The sequence below is a fragment of the Carettochelys insculpta genome, chromosome 1 (assembly GCF_033958435.1).
Source record: "Carettochelys insculpta isolate YL-2023 chromosome 1, ASM3395843v1, whole genome shotgun sequence".
Taxonomy (NCBI): domain Eukaryota; kingdom Metazoa; phylum Chordata; order Testudines; family Carettochelyidae; genus Carettochelys; species Carettochelys insculpta.
This window is the reverse complement of record NC_134137.1, coordinates 178200101-178217980: the sequence shown is the minus strand read 5'-3', so window position 1 is coordinate 178217980 and position 17880 is coordinate 178200101. Positions and strand designations below refer to the sequence as shown.

The window sequence follows — 17880 nt, the reverse complement described above, 5'->3', positions numbered from 1 at the left end:
CTAACAGTCATGTGCACTTTGACTAACAAAATAATTTATTAGGTGATGAGCTTTTGTGGGGCAGACCCACTTCTTCACATTTAGAAATAAACTTCATTAATGCAGAACTCGGATCTACTGAATGTGCCTTATACCTTTTCAGACTGTTTAATGCACCTATACTTAAAGCTGTGAAAAACAGAAAACTGTTTCAGGCTGGTGGAGGAGCAAGATCTGGGCCTTGGGGGAGCGATGAATAGAACTTGTTCCTTAACTATCAAAATGTTAAAGAAAAAGTTGGTTAGAATTGTTTTCAGATACAGAATTAATTTGATTAAAATAGTAGCCTGTCACTGAACATTTTTCAGTTGATTTCTCAGTATTGCCAATCCCAGCTGTTTGAAATGTGAGTCAGAGGTGTCAAAACCATGAGATAGGTCTAAAAATCATAAGATTCTTGAAAGAAAACTTGCTTCTGCTGTGTAAGCCTTTGGTATGCACTTAGGTAATGTTTTAAGGCTTTGTTCTACAACTGTGATGACTTAAAACTGCTTTTAATAATAGACAACTGATATTCTCACCTTTGTACAATTCCAAGAGCTGGGATTTTAAGAGAAACGCTCAATATTGTGAGACTTGAAGTAAAATGAGAATTTGGACATTGTTAAATATTCATGCAGTTTTTTTATTTTGATTCAGGTAATGCCATAGACTGCTGAAAGAGCAGGAAAAATGTTGTCCTCTGCCTTATTCCTCTTCAGTTTATTTACCTTCCGTATAATGAGTTCTTCTATGTAATCACTCTCCCCTGCTGCTACTCTGTAAAAGACACATTCAGGTATAGGTGAGAGCATTTCTAAAAACAGGAAACTGTGACCAAAAAGCACAAATGCTGGCAATGGGGAATTAGTATGATGCCGTCAATTACTTAAACTCTTACAGTTCTTTTTCAAACCTGTCTGTATACTTACTCCATTTTAACAATCTTAAGAGGTGTAGCCTATGTCAATATTTAATTTTGATTAACTTCTCATAACCGTGTATATTCATTTTAGTTTGCCAGGCAGTTTGTCTTGCTATGAGAACCTACGATGGATCCTGAAGAGCAGGAGCTGTTCAGTGACTACAGATACAGAAACTATTCTTCTGTGATTGAAAAAGCTTTGAGGAACTTTGAATCTTCAAGTGAATGGGCAGATCTCATATCTTCACTTGGAAAACTCAATAAGGTATCGTATCTTGGAAATGTTTTGCCAGGGAGACAGCTTGGTTTTTTGTTTTGTTTTTGTTAAAGTTACCCTTTACTTGCTTTGATATTGGGGCACCTAAAGAATTCCTTAGTAATGAATCCTGGAGAACTATTGTAGGTTTATAGTGTGAAGTTTCTTTGTACGGTTAATACAATTGTTGCTCCTGAGGGGGCATTCTATGCCACTGCATGTGTGCAGTATTCCTGTGCATTGCAGAAATGACTTTCTGATGGGGAAGCAAAGGGAAGGTGCAGGGATGGTTATATGCCCCTGTCTAGCAGGAGGGCACGTCCCTTTGGGTTCCCAGAGCAGCCAATGGAGAGGTAAATCATGGGGAATGGGGGTGAGGGGGAGTGAGAGGACATGTCTGGGGTTGCAGACAGGTCAGATCTATCCCCCATCCACCCAGTCGCTGTACATTTAGGCACCCCCACCAACTCTCACCCTACCACAATTGGTATCTCTCCTCCTCCCCCTCCCCCTACCCCCCCTGCAGCTGAGCCTCTCTCATTCACCTAGCTCCACCTGGGGCTCCTGCACTGCACTGAGCTCAATGAGAGTTCCAGCTGGGCTGGGGGTTGGGGAAGGAATTCATTTTCCCTGCATGGAGCAGCTGGAGGCCAGGTGATACCCATCCCCAGAAATGTCTCCTGGCTCTGCAGCCCACCCACATTGCTTCTCAGCCACGCAGGGAAAAGTCTCTAAACAGGAAACTGCTCCCTTGTTTGCTTGACCCCTTTACCCTGCACCCAAACCCCAACCCTAAGGAGGCCCACCTCCCCTGCATCCAAATTACCCACCCACCCCCTTCGAGCCCCTGCATATAACCAGGTAAGCGTTCCTTCTAATTTTGTGTGTGCCAGTATGGAAAAGATGTGTGACACGTCAGTGCCATATTGGTGTACATGGCAAAATGCATTCTGCACATGGACGGTCTGTGGTGCCAAGGGGGTTGGGGTGTGGGAGCAGGACCTGGGTGGGACTCAGGGTGGAGAAGGGGACTCAGGATTGGGGTGTGGGGATCTAAGGGGGAGGTAGTGTGAAGGAGGGGCCTGGAGTAGGGCAGGGGATTGAGGTGCGGGTGCTTACGTGAGGTGGTTCTCATTTGATGTGGGAGGGAGAAAAAAATGTGGACTCCATGCTGCCTCCACTCACCTGCCTCACTGCCAAGTCTGTGTCCTTGGAGGCAGGCTGAAGAGTGATCTCCTACGCCGTGCAGACAGAGGTCTGTGCCCCTCACGGCTATGCCAGAGCCTCCTTGTTCATGTATTGAAAAAATAATAAAATTTGCAGCTTTTTACTTGGCGTGTGCAGAATCTCCTCAGGAGTGAATTATGGTAGTAATTTCTATATATAAAGGAGGAGGAGGATTTCCTCGGGGGGGTGGGGTGAGAGAGAGAGAGATATATAGGAGGAGAAAATGAGAAATCTGTGTAGCTTATTCCAAGGAATACAGTTAAAGAAGTTGTGAAAACTGCACATCTCCAAGTTCAGATATATCAATAAATGTTCTTAGCGTAGGTGCAGTAATATTAGCAGAACTGTGGGTTTGCCAGTCTAACCTGCTTTGGCTATATTCTATAAACTTTACTAACCGTTCCACAGCTGTGCAAAAGTGGAGACAGTAGGTTCATTAAGTACCTGTAGTGTGTACTTCGAGAACAACAAGAAGTCCTGTGGCACCTTATACACTAACATATTTTGGAGCATAAGCTTTCATGGGCAAAGACCTGCTTCATCAGATGCATGAGTGTGTGGGGGAGGGGGTGTTTCCAGAGGGGTATTTAAAGAGTAGGGTCCCAGTAAAAGGGAGGGCCAGAGCTGACAAGGCTTTTTCAGTCAGGGTGGAAATGGCCTATTATCAGTATAGAGCAGCACACAAGCTGACTTTCGTCAGCAATCAGAATGAGGGCTCAGTCCCACCCCTCCTCCCTCATGCAGCCGAGATTAACAAAAGGCCAGCTAATGCTACCAACCACCACCTAGGGTAAAGCTCTGAATCTTCATTCATTAATGAAGCTGTTGTAAGTAGGATTATTCATGACCTTAAAAAGTATCACCAGCATTCTGACCATAAGTAGAAGTCAAACGGTCAAATTCTGGCACTCCGCCTCAGTAAGGTTGCTGACCCCTGGGCTAGTCCATACAGGCTACATCTACACTAGCACAAATCTTCGAAATGGCCATTTCGAAGATTACTAAGGAGGAGTTAATGCATATTCAGTGCCTCATTAGCATGCCACCGGCCACAGCACTTTGAAATTGCCATGTTTCGCTGCTGCATGGCTTGTCCGGACAGGGGTCCTTTTCCAAACGATGCCGGGAACTTCAAAATCCCCTTATTCCTATCAGCAGATTGGCCGAAATTTGACCTTTTGACTTCTACATATGGTCAGAATGCTAGTGATACTTTTTAAGATCACTAATAATCCTGCTTACAGTGGCTTCATTAATGAGTGAAGATTCAGAGCTCTACCCTTTAGGTGGTGGTTGGTAGCATTAGCTGGCCTTTTGTTAATCCACAGGTAGCAAGGCTTTGAGCAAGCTCCTGGCTGCATGGGGGAGGCGGGGTGGGGCTGAGCTCTCATTCCAAGTGCTGATGAAAGTCGGCTTGTGTGCTGCTCCCTTCCAGACCCTGCAGATCAGCTGGTAGGAATAAGGGGATTTCGAAGTTGCTGGGGTCCTTTTGAAAAGGACCCCCATTTGGATGAGCTGCGCAGCAGTGAAACATAGCAATTTCAAAGAGCTGTGCCTTGCTAATGAGGCACTGAATATGCAGTTCAGCGCCTCATTAGTAATCTTTGAAATGGCCATTTCAAAGATTTGTGCTAGTGTAGATACGGCCACTGTGAGAGAGGTTGTGACTCGAACTTGGGACTTTCAGACTGTTCCACTGATTGAATGGAGGGGGATGATCTCTTATCTTCTGCCTTGTCTAGTCTTGCTCACTGGGGCCAGCTGACATCTACTGGCTGAAGACCCTTGCCCATATGCGTAACTGATGAAACATGGAGGTACTACAGCCATGTGCAGTAACTTTGAGGATTAAGTTGTACTTTGTGTTTTAATGCATGAAGGTGAAATAGCCATTCTATTAACATGGTCTAGACTAGTGTGGGCAGTAATTTTTGATGGGGTTGTCCAACACTGAGTTTTTGTAAGTGCCCAAGGGCTGCACTCTAATGTGATATTACCGGGGGAGGTGCAAGGTCTGGGGTGGAGGTTGAATGAAGAAGGAGCCTGGAGTAAAGGACTGGGGGCAGGCAGGAGTGCGGCGTGTCAGAGGGAGTTTTGGTGAAGAAGGCAGTGGTGACCTGGGATAGGGGCTTGGGGCACAGGAGTGGGTGCAGGGTCTGGGAGGAGGAGGTCTGAGTGCAGGAGAAGATTCTGACCTGGGGAAGGGCTGTAGGGTGGGGGGCAGGGGTACCTGGAGGGAGTGCAGTGGTTTGGGGTTATGGTTTGGGGCAGGGGAGCAGGAAAAGGTTCAGAGGGTTTGAGTTTTGACCATTGGTTCCCTGTAAGCTGTGTCTGTGGGTGGCTGCCAAGGATTTAGGTGCTGCCCAGCTGATTAGCAAAGCACCCATAGGTGCCCACAGTGGGAAGCATGTTTCCATTGGTGGTACTCATCCACATGTGCCTCGGTGCACATAACAACATTTATGCCACCCACGGATGGAAAAAAATAGAGGAAACACTAGTATTGACCTGGGACAGGATGTGGTTATGATCCGCGGCAGGGAATTGTGATACAGGAGAGGATGGAGTGCCAGGTGCAGGCTCTGGCTGGGAGGTGCTCATCTAAGGTGGCGCTCTGCCAGCAGGATCCACAAACAGACTCCCTGCCTCCCATGTCCTCCTCCCCACCACTCAGAGCGGTCAGCTGCTGGGGCCAGTTTGTGCATCTCTGCGCCTCACAGACCCTGGTGGAAGAGAGACTCTGCAAGCTGCTTGCACCTGCAGCCATGGCCCAGACACAGGACCCTGCCCAGAGAAGGGCAGGTGCTCCTGGCTAAAAGTGCAGTTGTGCTGAAATTGTGACAACCCATATTTTTGTAATCAACGCTTAAAGTCAGGGGATATTGGTGATTTATGACCCCATGATTGCCAGGAAAGATTTTTCATTTGTCAGTTTACAAGTGGATTTTTTCAAGCATTACTGTGGAAAATAATTTACCGTATTAAAGACTAATGTATTTCAAATACGTGTAAGTGGAGGGTAGAAATGTGTATCTGGAAGTGCACTGTGTTAATTAACAAAAACAAAGTATTTGCGCATTTTTCTGTGTGTTAAGTGTCTGCTTATGTTTCAAGAGAAACCTATGGAAAACATTTCAATGATTTATGTCCGCATGCAGTAAACTCTTTCATATCCAGCATTCTGTCATCTGTAACTCTCAAATAACCGGCATTTTAACCATAAATAAATGTTAGTTGTTTTAGATAAGTACAGTCTAGTGAAAGTAAATACAAATAAATACAGCAAAATACAGTATACATTTACAGTGTACAATATTGCTGTTGGTAAATAAAGTACTCTACATACTTTTTTTTTTTTAATATCTAATCTTGTTGTGCATTGCTAGGTATACTCTCTATTATCCAGAATGTATGGCAGGTATATGAAAGCGTCTTCAGTATGAAGTGGAATCTTTGTTGCTAAGAATTTCATGTGTTCTTTTTCCTTCTGTATAACTGAAAGACATAATCCTTGTTTGATGTAAGTGCATTTTATGGGATTTAAACAGCTTTACATCTGTTTCCTATACTGTGGATGTACAGTACGATCAGCCTTAAGAGTCAGATTAAATTTGAGAGTTATAAAAGTAAATCCTGTATCCTTATTCTCTTAACTTTGTCACGTTTTTGAAACATAAGCTTTCGTGGGCAAAGACGCGTTTCATCAGATGTAGAAGCGAGTCTTTGCTCACAAAAGCTTATGCTCCAAAATGTGTTAGGCTATATAAGGTGCCACAGGACTTCTTATTGTTTTTTGTAGATACAGACTAGCTCGGCTACCCCTCTGATATTTGTCAGATTTGTAATTTCAAGTGCTCATAGATTGTACAATCAAAATATATAAAGTCTTCTGGAAAGAGATTATTTTGCAGTAGTGATTTTTGGCAAACTGGTCATGTGACTCTTGAACCTTTTTAGTCCATTATATATTTTTTAAATAGTTACCCTTTTCTCATCCCTATTCTTGATTAGTGCTTTTTCCCCTCTACACACGTGTTAACTGCTAGAAAAAACATTGCTGCTAACTAAACAAATGCCAGTATTTAGAACTTTCAGTACAGATTTCATTGTGCAGGAATGGGTCATCTTTTTTTCAATAGTCCTGGTGCCAAAATGTAAGCGTACTATTGCAGATTTTGCCTTGTTTGCTAACAACAGAAGGGAGTGAGGCTCTGTAAAGAAACTGCTGATACAAACTAACAGTAGTTTTTGCCTGAGTGCTTGTAACTGACATGCATATTGTCAAAATACTTTGATAAAAGGATCTAAAACTTTGTTATGCACACTTAGGGTTGCGCAATGATGGCTTGTGTTTTTTCATAAGTGTCAAGTTCAGCCTTCTGAAGATCAGGAGATAAAATCAAGGTAAAATAGCCATGCAATCTTAACTGCCCCCTGGAGCGGGCAAGGGCCACTGGGAACTTATCTGCTTGGATTCCAGCTGTGTTCACTGTGTTAAGTATAGCTGTGCTGAAAGGGGATGGGTGAGGCAGGCTGGTAGAAAAGATTGACATTAAGACATCTGGGATTTACACTCATCCCTCGCTATACGAGCACAATTGGTTCCCCAATTTCTGCTCATAGGCAAAAACGCATAAGACCAATATTAAATTCCCATTAAAATACACGTAAAAGTCTCCAGTTCATTCCAAGTGCTTGTAACTTGACATAAACCAGTTGCATTTAGGTACTCTTCTGAGGTATTTGAATAATGTGGCACCAGAAATAGGATGTAGTGTATGTATGTAGAGCAGGGATTCCCATCCTATGGGTTGGGACCCAAACATGGGTCACCATTAGATTTGCTAAAGGTCGCCAGCTGGGCAGTTCCCAGCTGCATGTGGCTGTTAAAGAAACCAATTGCAGTTTCTTAACACTGCTGCCTCAGGCAGATATCTATCAATAGAGAGAGCTGCCATCTCCAGCAGCTGTTTCCATCACTAGGAATGGCAGTTACCTTATGCCTGGGTGCTGAAACCTTAACATTTGAGTTCATTGGTTTTACCAACTGTTACTTGCTGGGGGAGCTGCCCATCCTAGCAGCCCCAGCGAGGAGGCTCTGGGTGGAGGAGGAGGAATGTCTAAGGCTGGGGCCAGCTAGGGGTGGGGGGGGGTGTCTAAGACTGGGGGAAGTTTGGGGCTGCTGAGGGGCCCTAAGGCTGGGGGTGTTTTGGGACCTTGGGGGAGTGTTAAAGCCTGGCAGAGGGTGAGGTCTATGGGGTGAGTGGGCAGGGGGGATGACTAATACAGTAAACTCTGGAGTTACCCAGGGGTTGTTCCTGCAACCTCTGCATAACTCGAATTTTACTTCAAGGGGAGGGGAGCCAGGACCCACCAGTGCTGGTCAGTTTCCTGGCTCCCAAAGTGGCAGGAGCTGGGAACCAGGGGCAGGCTGGTTCCAGTCTCCCCATGGCTTGTGGGACCTCAAAACTGGTCAGCTCATGGCTGGTCAGTTTCACATTCCCACCAGCGCAGGGGAGGGAACCAGGCTGAGAGCCTTCTCCATCTCTTCCCCCAGCTGCAGGGCTGTCAGACAGCTGCATGTCTGATGGAAGGGAGGGAGAAGGCTCCAGCCACAGGGCTGCAATTCTCCCACCCAGGGACCCCGTGGCATGCTCATATAAGTGGGGGAAGTTCACTCATTTAGTGAACAAAGGTAGGCGTGCGTGTCCCTCATTGTAGCGAGTACTCATAAGCAAAGTACTCATTAAAGGAGGAATGAGTGTACTTTGAAGAGCTTAACAGAGCAGTCATTGACGTGATGTGAGGTGATCTTGGTCTGAACTCTTCCCCGCATGTTTGAGCAAAGGAAAAAGGTTCCAGTCTGCAACATTTCAATGTGGAATTGTGTAGGTTGTGTCAGGAGATGGGCAATGGTGTGATCTTGTTATGAGTATTGTTAGTAGTGATGGGATCTGAGAGCAGTCTATGGGTGTAATTACAGGTTTGGAAAAGCACAGGTCCTTGTGGTATCCTGTGTGCATATGTGAAAGTGGTTATAAATGACAATTTAACAAGTGTGGTATTTTGTCAGAGGATTGGGCTCAGTGTTTGTGTTTCAGGCAGGTGCAGAGAGCGGCTGAAAATGCAGAGTATGAGCATGAGTTAGGGGTATCTGGGGGCATCTCTCAAAGAGGACATTTTTTGTGGCTGTTTCCTTTAAGTCTGTATTTCCTGATTTTCAGAAGTTTGAGTTTTGCTGAACTCTGTGGTCCAAAATGACATGAAGTGTCAGCGAGGGCAACCTTAATTCTGTGTTGTTTTAAAGCTTTTTGCTATTCAGTTTACTAGCGTTTATATTAGCTTCTTTTTTTTAAAGACAAAGAAATATATATTGATATGTTAGTGGCCATTTACATGGTTGTAATTCTCAACTTGGTACACAGTTGATTATGTTTCAGTGCCTAGATAATATTCTAGACATAACTTTTGTACAGTGGTTTTTCATCAATAAATCTCAGAGAATCTCACGTCCATATTCCCAGTTTGTATGTGGAGGAAATAGGTGAAGTGACTTGAACAAAGTCACCCAGTAGGCCAGTGGCAGAGCCAACATTAGTCATCTCCATGTGTGATAGTCTCAGCTGAAGGAGAACACCCTCAAGAAATTAATACAACATGAAATAACCTCTCAGGGGGCTGTGAATTGTTCCACTGAGGTCACTGTGTATTGCTGTTCTGACACCCCTTGCTGGGGAGCCTCTGATGTGGCACACATACCCATTCACAATTTCTCACCCCAGCATTAGCAGTGTATTCTTGGTACATTCTCAAAGAAAGCCTTTTGTCACCTCCTGGTCCAGAAGGATGTTACTTCCCCATATGCTGGCTCCTGTAGGGTTAGAGATCCCCAGACCACATAGTTATAGGGCAGCAATGGGCAACCTAGGCTAATGAACGGGTGACGTGAGTGGCCCTCCTCCCTCTCGGTGTACCACAAGATTATTGAAACTAAGATGGTCTGTCGGGGGTAGGGTAGCTTTGCAAACTGTGCTTGATAGACTAACACTTACTGGAGCATAAGCTTTTGTGGGCAAAGACCCGCTTTGTCAGATGCATTTATCAACGCATCTGACAAAGTGGGTCTTTGCCCACCAAAGCTTATGCTCCAATAAATCTGTTAGTCTGTGAGATGCCACAGGACTTCTTGTTGGGTTTGCGGATAGAGACTAACACAGCTACCCTTCTGATACTAACCGTGCTTGTGTACATAGAATTTACAGGGTGTGCCAATTGAATCCTAGCAGCACTTTGATTGTGTGTAGAAGGAGCACATGGCTCTTGCCATCCGTTTGTATGTAATTCGCACACTTTTTAAGATTTTCTGCTTTTGGCGCATCTTCTTAAAATTGCCTGGTCTACAAATTTTAAATTTGTACCAAGTTGTCCTGAATGAGAGGCGTGGATTGGTGGTGATAAAGTTCAGTAGTAAATGTGCTCAAAGGCTCCATTTGAGGTTGTGCTCCATTATGCCAGATTCTGCACAACGATAATAAAAGAACCCTTGTGCTGAATGATTTGTGGAATTTGCCAAACTGTCTCTTATCCAGCTTGTTCTTCGATTCAATAACTTTTAATAGATCCATTAGGAAAAATGATTTTAGTCTTTGACTGACCTGATGGCTACTGAGTGTGATTGGTAAGGTAGCAGCAGAAACTTCGTAGGAGAGAGGTGACTTCTTGTTCATGTGCATGTTTGAATGAATAAATAAATGGAAATACACATCTCATAGATTTGGAAGGGACTTTGGGAGGTCATTGACTCCAGTCCCCTGCATTCTTGACAGGAACAAGCACCATCCCTGACAGACTGTTTGTTTGTTTGTTTTTTTATTTAATCTATTTGCCCCCAATCCCTAAATGGCCTTCTCAAGGTTTGCGCTGACAACCCTGGGTTTGGCAGGCTAATGCTCCAACCACTGAACTATCCCTTCCCCTGCCACCAGTGAGCTGAAAGCGGCAGACTCTTCAGTTACTGGTGGGAGGTGGAGTGGAGAATTGGGTGAGCACTTGCCCCATCCACCTTCTGGCAGTAGTGCTTTTTTCATTACCAGAGTCTGTGATGTTTGAGCTCTGTTACAAGTATCTCTACCCGTTGTGCAATGCTAGACTGACCTGGCGTTTAGAATGTGCTATCGTGCATAGAACTGATTAAGTTTGGAAGGCAGGGGAACTGTGGCCGCTGATGATGAGCTGTTGGGAGCTAGGCAGGCAGTAAGGCTAGCATAAAATGAGACAAAACATTGGCAAGATAGAAGGCAAACTCTTCAGAAACAAGCTCCTATTCTGTGGCCCTGCAGGATCCTCTCCCACAAGCTTATTCTCTGCACTTCCATGCTGCCCTTCCTTTATTTTTCCTGTAAGCATAACGCTGACTGCAGGCATAAATCTTCCACCCTCCCTGGTTGGATAACTTCTCGGTATGGAAGCACAGGCAAAGTCATCTTTCTCACTTGCTCCCCGGGGGCCTGAGTTTCAGTGTCAACACACTTGGCTCACCTCTTCCTGGTCACACTGTGCACCTTTACGTTCTTCCGTCCTGACTCGCTAAGTTTGCAGTGTTGGTGAGCTGCACCCGCGGCCCTTTTTTGTCCCATCAGGCACTGGGAGCTTAACCGACAGTGCAGCAGGAACTGTGGGATAGGTGGTCGCAGTGCATTGCTGACAAAGTCAAAGCTGCCCACCCTTACGGGAATGCACTCATGGACTCCATGTGCCGGTGGGGAAGTACTCCCTTGACTTTACACAGTCACATGCTACAGCATCGACCTTAGCAAATTCAACCCAATTTCCTGGTGTAGAGATACTCCTTGTCTGTTGATGCTTGGCCTAGGGAAGGGCAGGGAAGCCTATGGCCAGTTTGGCCCCCGGCTTCCCTCGATCAGGCCCTTGAGGCTCCCACCCCCCCAGTGGGGAACTGGTGCTGGTGCTCCAGCCATGCAGGCAGCACCATGGTTGGAGCACCAGCACCAGCTTCCCACAGCAGGGGCGAGTGGAACCCTGAGCCTCACAAGCTCAGTCCAGGCAGCGTGGGGCCAGCTCCGGCTCCCAGGCTCTGCCTGGCATGGCTGGAGGAAGTGACTCTGCATACCCCAGGGAAATGCTCCATGCAGGTGCTGCCCGCAGTTGCTTCCATCAGCTGGGAATTGCGGCCAGTGGGGGATGGTGTCTGCAGAAACCACTTGCCTGCAGAGCCAGGCCAGGACACCTGTGGACCCTCTCTGCCGCCAGCTTTGCCAGGAACACTTGGAACAATCAGCGTTTCTCTTTTTAATTAGATCATGAAACCTGGTGTATTTAAATAGAACATCAGTATTGCCAATCCATGAATGTGGTGTGCAGGGCCAGGTAATGGTGGCCGTAGATGTTTGTTCTGTGCAGCAATAGCCAATACACAGCTTTTGGAAGTGATCTTGAACTCCCATTCCTTGTTTACTCTTTCTCTCACCAGTATCTGGGAAAACCATAGAAACTCTTCTCCACTAAAGGGTCTTTAGTGCTTGTCTTCTCAGGCCACGTGTGGTCTACAGGTGCTACAGCTATGCAATTGGAGCACCACTGCAGTGTAGACCCTTCCTACATATAAGGAAAGGGCTTTTTCTATTAATTGTAGACAATCCACTTCCCCAAGAATTATTCCATGGATTTACCCACACCAATACCGGGGTTAGGCTTAACTCTGACTGTGCTTCCCCGCCACCCCAACACCCCCAAACGCCATAACTATCTCATCGTAATTTAAGAGTAGACTAAGCCTTAATATCCATTGGCAAATCATAAGTTCTTCAAGTTTTAAATTTAGTGCCTTTGTCTCAAACAAGTATGTTAATTGTTAATTGGAGCTAATGCTACAAATTAAAAAGTACGGTCTGTATTATAACAAGGATCCTGATGATCTCCTGCTTGGTTTTTAAATTTCAGCGAAAGCTGGTCACACTGACCTGTGGGAGTGTTGTTTAACAATAGCATGCTTTAGCTCATTGTTGGGTTCAGTACTGTGCAAGAAAGTAATTTGTCCTTCAGAAGAAACATTCTGTTTTGACGTCCTAGGGCAGGGTTCTGCAACCTGCAGCTCTGGAGCCACATGCAGCTCTTTAAGGACTTCATTGTGGCTCCCAACACTACAATTGCATAGTGGTTTTTTTTTTTTTTTTTTAAAGAAAAAGCTCTCTGATTATTTTCCATAAGCGTTGAATGTCTAAACCCCAAAATGAACAACTCACATCTAAATAGCAAATGGCATGTGATCTTGAAACGTTGGATAACACCCCGTAGTGTCCTCCAAAGAGAGAGAGAGAAGGTAGTGGTACAAACACACATGGGAAGTGTGAAGAAATAGAATACCTAAAAAGTTTGTGAGCATCCTGCAGTAAACATGTATCACGTTACAAATCTTTGTCTGCGTGCTGTTCTTAAAGCAGGTTACAAAGTGATGTTATTTATTAAGGTCCATGCCATATTCACATGTATTGTGGCTCTTGAATTATTGAGTTTTTTACTGAATTGGCAAAAATGACTCTTCTTGCTATTTTGATTGCTGACCCCTGTCCTAGAGGAATAAGAACTTTTTGCGTATATAACCTTCTCTGTCAGCTACAAAGGGAAGATGGAACACAGTGGGGATTTGTTTGCAAGAATCCAAACTCTGTATTAGCTAAGTAAATTTGTTTTTGGGAGCAGACTGTTCTCCAAATTAAATAATTGTCTAAGTGTGAAATATCATGATAATAAGGTAATTGTGTTATATTATTGAAGTAAAGGGAAGCCTGAAGACTAGTATAATATGTATTTTTATCTGAGCTGACTTTAAGTGAGTAATACTGATGAGGAAGCACATAGTTGTGTGTGTCGCATTATACAGAAGGAGTATTGAAGAATAGGGAGAGGTACAAAAGACTAAATATTCTCATGAGTTGATAGTACTGGGTAGGTTAAGAAAATGAGATTGAATATGATTAAAAGGTCCTGATTGATTAGGTGACCATCTGTCCTGTATTGGGCGGGATGGTCCCGTATTTGGGATGCCTTGTCTTATTTTTTAAAAGGGGCTTGTTGTTCCATATTTGGGCCCTCTCCACATTTTCTGTCAGCAGCTGCGCAGGCACAGCTGCTGGCGGAAGTCACTTCCCCAAGCCTCGGGGCAGCATGGACAGCTGCCGCTTCCCTGGGGCTCCCAGGGAGCACCGACGGCTGCTGCTTCCTTCCTGGCACTTAACGGAGCTGCGCCTCCCCTCATATCTCCCTGTCCTGTATTTGGGGCATGGAGACATGGTCCCCCTGTGACTGATGTGTATAAAATCTGAGGTAGAAAACTAGTGCTTCTGTGACATCATTTGAGATTTCCTGCCATCAGACTTTAAAATAGGAAAGTGTTAATCCTATCCCTCTGTTTTGAAAGCTTTTAGAACAGGGTTTTGTTCATTGCTGCTGTGTGACGTATGTACTGCTGCAGTTTCTTTACCTTTTATAAATATTGAGAATATCATCTTGTCTGGAGATCCTAAAGGAATGGGAGATCAGGAATAGGAGCCTTCTAAACTTTTAATTGGAAGATCAGGATGATAATACTTTAGCAAAGACCTTTTCTCTGTCTGCATTTCAGACATTTTCTTAAAATACATATTAGCAAACCAGTGTTTCCTTTCTACTCTTTAGATTTCCTTTTCTTCGTGCTTTAGACTTAATTGTAGTAGTCCTCCAATTTCTATACTTTTCTGAGAAAATCAATGTAGACAAGATTTGAATATAAATTGATAATAGTTGAATGTAAGAGATTCCAAAATAAAATATAAAAATACTATATTTCAGAATTCCTTTATGTGCTGCCAAAAAGGGCAGATAGTTTTCAGGTCATCTTCACAGAAACTGAGAAAAAGTTACGTACACTGAGGGCATGTTAATATGTAGAACACATTCTTACAAGCTGCAGTAATTGATTTTTGGCACAGAGGGGTCTCTGAAGAAAAACACACAGTAAAGAGATTGAGCTAAGTAAGCAGAGAGGCTCAATTTTGTTTTTTATGGGCTGGTCGCTGGGGGAAAAACAAAAATTGTAAGCTTGTATAACTAGTTCAGATGTTTTCTAAATTTGTAGAATCAGTAGTTCTGAGTCAGTGCAACATGACTGACGTTTCTTCAGACCCACGGTTGCTCATGCTCATTTAGAATACATTTTTTCCACTTCTTTCTGCTAGTAGGTGGGGGAGTAGGAGAAGAGAGTAGGCAGGATAAGTGTTAAGCAACACCAAGTCCTTATAGTTCAACTGCTCAAATAAAATATTTTATTTACAATTTTTCTAAGCTTACAGTAAACCCTCGATTTAATGGATTAATTGGAGGAAGGGGTGTCCGTTAATGCCAAAGGTCCGTTAAATGTGAATGCTCGTGCTGCATAACGATGCACTGACCTTCCCTGCCCATCACGCACTCCTGTCCTCTGCCCGCCCCTTCCCTTCCTCCATCCTGCCCCATTCTTCGCCTCACACCTCCATCTTCCTCTCCCAGTTACCAGGAGGGGAGCTGCATGCCGGCCTGGTTCCTTCCACCTCCCACGGCTCTTAGTGCGCTCAGTGCTGCAGCTCCTCCAGCCCCCGGCTCCAAGCCGCCCTTGCGAAGGCAGAGTGAGGCTGCCATCCCCAGCCTGCCAGTGGGCTGCGGCCTCTGATGCTTCAGCTGCTGCTCAGCACCATCGCAGCTAGTGGTGGGCAGGCACCAACACACTCTGCACACACAGGGCTTTGGGGGGAGAGCTCCCATGCCCCCTCCCCCATGTGGCTCCAGTGTCCCAAGCTCCTGTAACCCCAGCAGACCCGGCCGCTCCAGTGGCCGCTCTGGTGGATCCAGTATGTTGCTGACATTTATTTGAAGGAGAGGCTGGAGGACAGCATCTGTTATTTCCAAAGCCCATTAAATCGGGGTCTACTAAGTTGTGGGTTTACTGTAATAATTCTAAAAAGTTTTGTTCTTACACTGTGCTGAGAAATCCAAAATTAAAAAAAAAACTTGGTAAATTATATCAAAAAAACTAAAACTAGTGGTGGGGCTATAGTTTACTGCAAATGTTACACTAGGAATCAGGAAGAACTTGTTCAGGGCAGTGATTTGCTGTAGGTAGCTGCTAGACGCGGTGTAAGTTAAAGCAATAGTGCAATGAACCTATAAGCTTCAAGGCCTGTAAGCGAATGTATGACCCAAAGTAATTAAGACACAAGGCCCCAAAATCACCTTAGCATAAGTAGCTAACCAAGACTAACCCTAGATAAAAGATTAAACTGTCGGTAGTCTGACAACTTGGACTGTTTTAGTTAGTTACCACAGCATCCTTATGGTCAGACGTGTCTTGATGTATCTAATTTATATATATGCTAATAAGCTTGAGGTACAAGAATTAATAGCCTATGGGAGAAGGGCATACCAACATTAGTAAGGTAGAGGCCAAAAGTACTATTGAATATGCATTAGAGATGGTGGCTTCAGTATAGCTCGTCATGAAGGTTATATCCCATCCTGTGTCTAGGGAAGGAGGAGGTGTGGCTCTTGGGAGAGGCCAGAATGGTTACCAATGATGACCGTAAGGGGAAAGATGAAACAGGTTGTTTTGCAAGGGATGGTACAAGTGTACAAATGCTCTGGTCATTCTTTGTTACCACTGTCTTGCTGGGTTGGGGATATGTGTGAGAATTTGCTATGTTAATAAAACTGTTATAACCGTAGTCTGATGTGCTAAGTGAGAGAACCTTGCAATGACGCACATGGGGGCACCTGTCCCATCTGAACAGTAATTCTGATAATGCTGGCCTGATCTTGGGACAAGGACCTACCAAATTTCAGAGTGCTAAATGGGGAAAATAAATCAGTAATACAGGCAATGTACAATGCATAAATCAGACTGCACTGTCATTTTACTGCCTGTAGAATGGTGTGAGCACTATCCTAATTTTAGTTAATTCAGTTTTGGCTTTTGGATTAAACGGTGCTGAATACACACGGTTTTCACTGAATTTACTGTGTCATGAGTGCTCAGTGCCTCTGAAAATCAGGGCTTTTTTTCCTCTCTGCTTTCCCTCTCCATCTGCCTTGTGGTTAATTTACATATCTCATTTGCCTATTGTAAGGATGTAGTATGTAATGTTTGTAAAGCACTCTTCATGGTCAAAGTCCCAAGTAATATTAGACAGCCTGGGGTGCATACTGAGAGCCTTCTTTTGTGCCATTAAAATTTTGCAAACCTTACTATTAAGTTTAATAAAATAAATTAACTAAATACTTAATTGTAGTGCCGCTTATTTGTTCTAATTACACACTCCCCCCCACCCCCCTTTGTAAGCCTGCCCCAAAACTGAGTACTGTATTATAATGAAGATGATTATGCTTTGAACCTGGGACCTCCCTATGCTAGCCACTTTAGAAACATAACAGAAACCTCTGCCCCCTCAGCTGTTGACCTGACCTGGCCTATAATCCCTAATTGTAACAGGTAAAATAGGTAGTCGTTCATCTTAACTGTAACAATTCCTGCAAACATTTTTTTATGAATGAGATTTCAAGGTGCTTAAACAAGATGGAAAATGTGAAGAGTCTGCCACATTCCACTTATTTGGGACAAAAAAGCACTGAAAAGGATGTTAAATTTCTTAAATTCCCCAAGGAGGGCTTGCAAGCTTTGGAGGACCATTTTAGAACTTAAAATTACTTTTAGCAAATTGTAAAATTTGGTGTGAAATCAACAAGATGAAATTCAGTATTTTAAAAAAAAAAGTGTAAAGTACTTCACTTAGGCTACATTTACACTACAAAATAAAGTTGAATTTATTGAAGTCGACTTTTTACCACTGAATTTTCTAAAGTCGAAGTTATGTCCACCTGCGCATAGTCGACTTAATGTGTCTCCACTAACTCACCAGAGTTTGACTGTTGCAGCAGTACATTGTGTGCACTTATCACACAGTTCCTTCAGCCCTGTTGCATTCTGTTTTTTTGCTGGTTCATTATGCGGGGGAGAAATGCCCTGCAAGTGGTTGTGGTGTGTGATGATATTTTCCCAGACTGCATTGCCCTCATTTTCCCCCCCGCCCCACCGTTGAAAACAGATGGCCATTTTTCTGAAGTCTCTTTCCACAATGAGAGAAGTAGTTTGTCATCTGCATTACAGAAAAAGACAGCTTTTACCAAAGTTTTTTTTACAAAAGACTTGAACTTTAAATACAATTGAAGAGAGGGAGGGAGGGAGGCTGAAGGAGCCAGATTTGAACCAGCAAGAGAAATTTGTGAGTTGTCACCACAGAGAAGTGAAGAATGGCCATTTTTCAAAGGTCTCTTACCCCACGGAAAATACACCAACCAGGAATGGTTCAAAAGTGGGTCTATGTGACTTAGTGAAAGACGTCATATTATTTGCAAGGAAAGAAGATACAAC

The 17880-nt window shown here is 44.1% G+C and overlaps 1 protein-coding gene across 1 annotated transcript in view; it reads left to right on the top strand.

The window, feature by feature from the left end:
• The first annotated feature begins 1070 nt into the window (after positions 1-1070).
• Positions 1071-17880, top strand: part of DOP1B (DOP1 leucine zipper like protein B) — a 102089-nt gene continuing 85279 nt past the window's right edge. The window contains exon 1 of the mRNA XM_074983429.1: positions 1071-1208. Within this exon, the coding sequence (XP_074839530.1) occupies positions 1071-1208 (138 nt within the window). The remainder of the gene's footprint in view (positions 1209-17880) is intronic.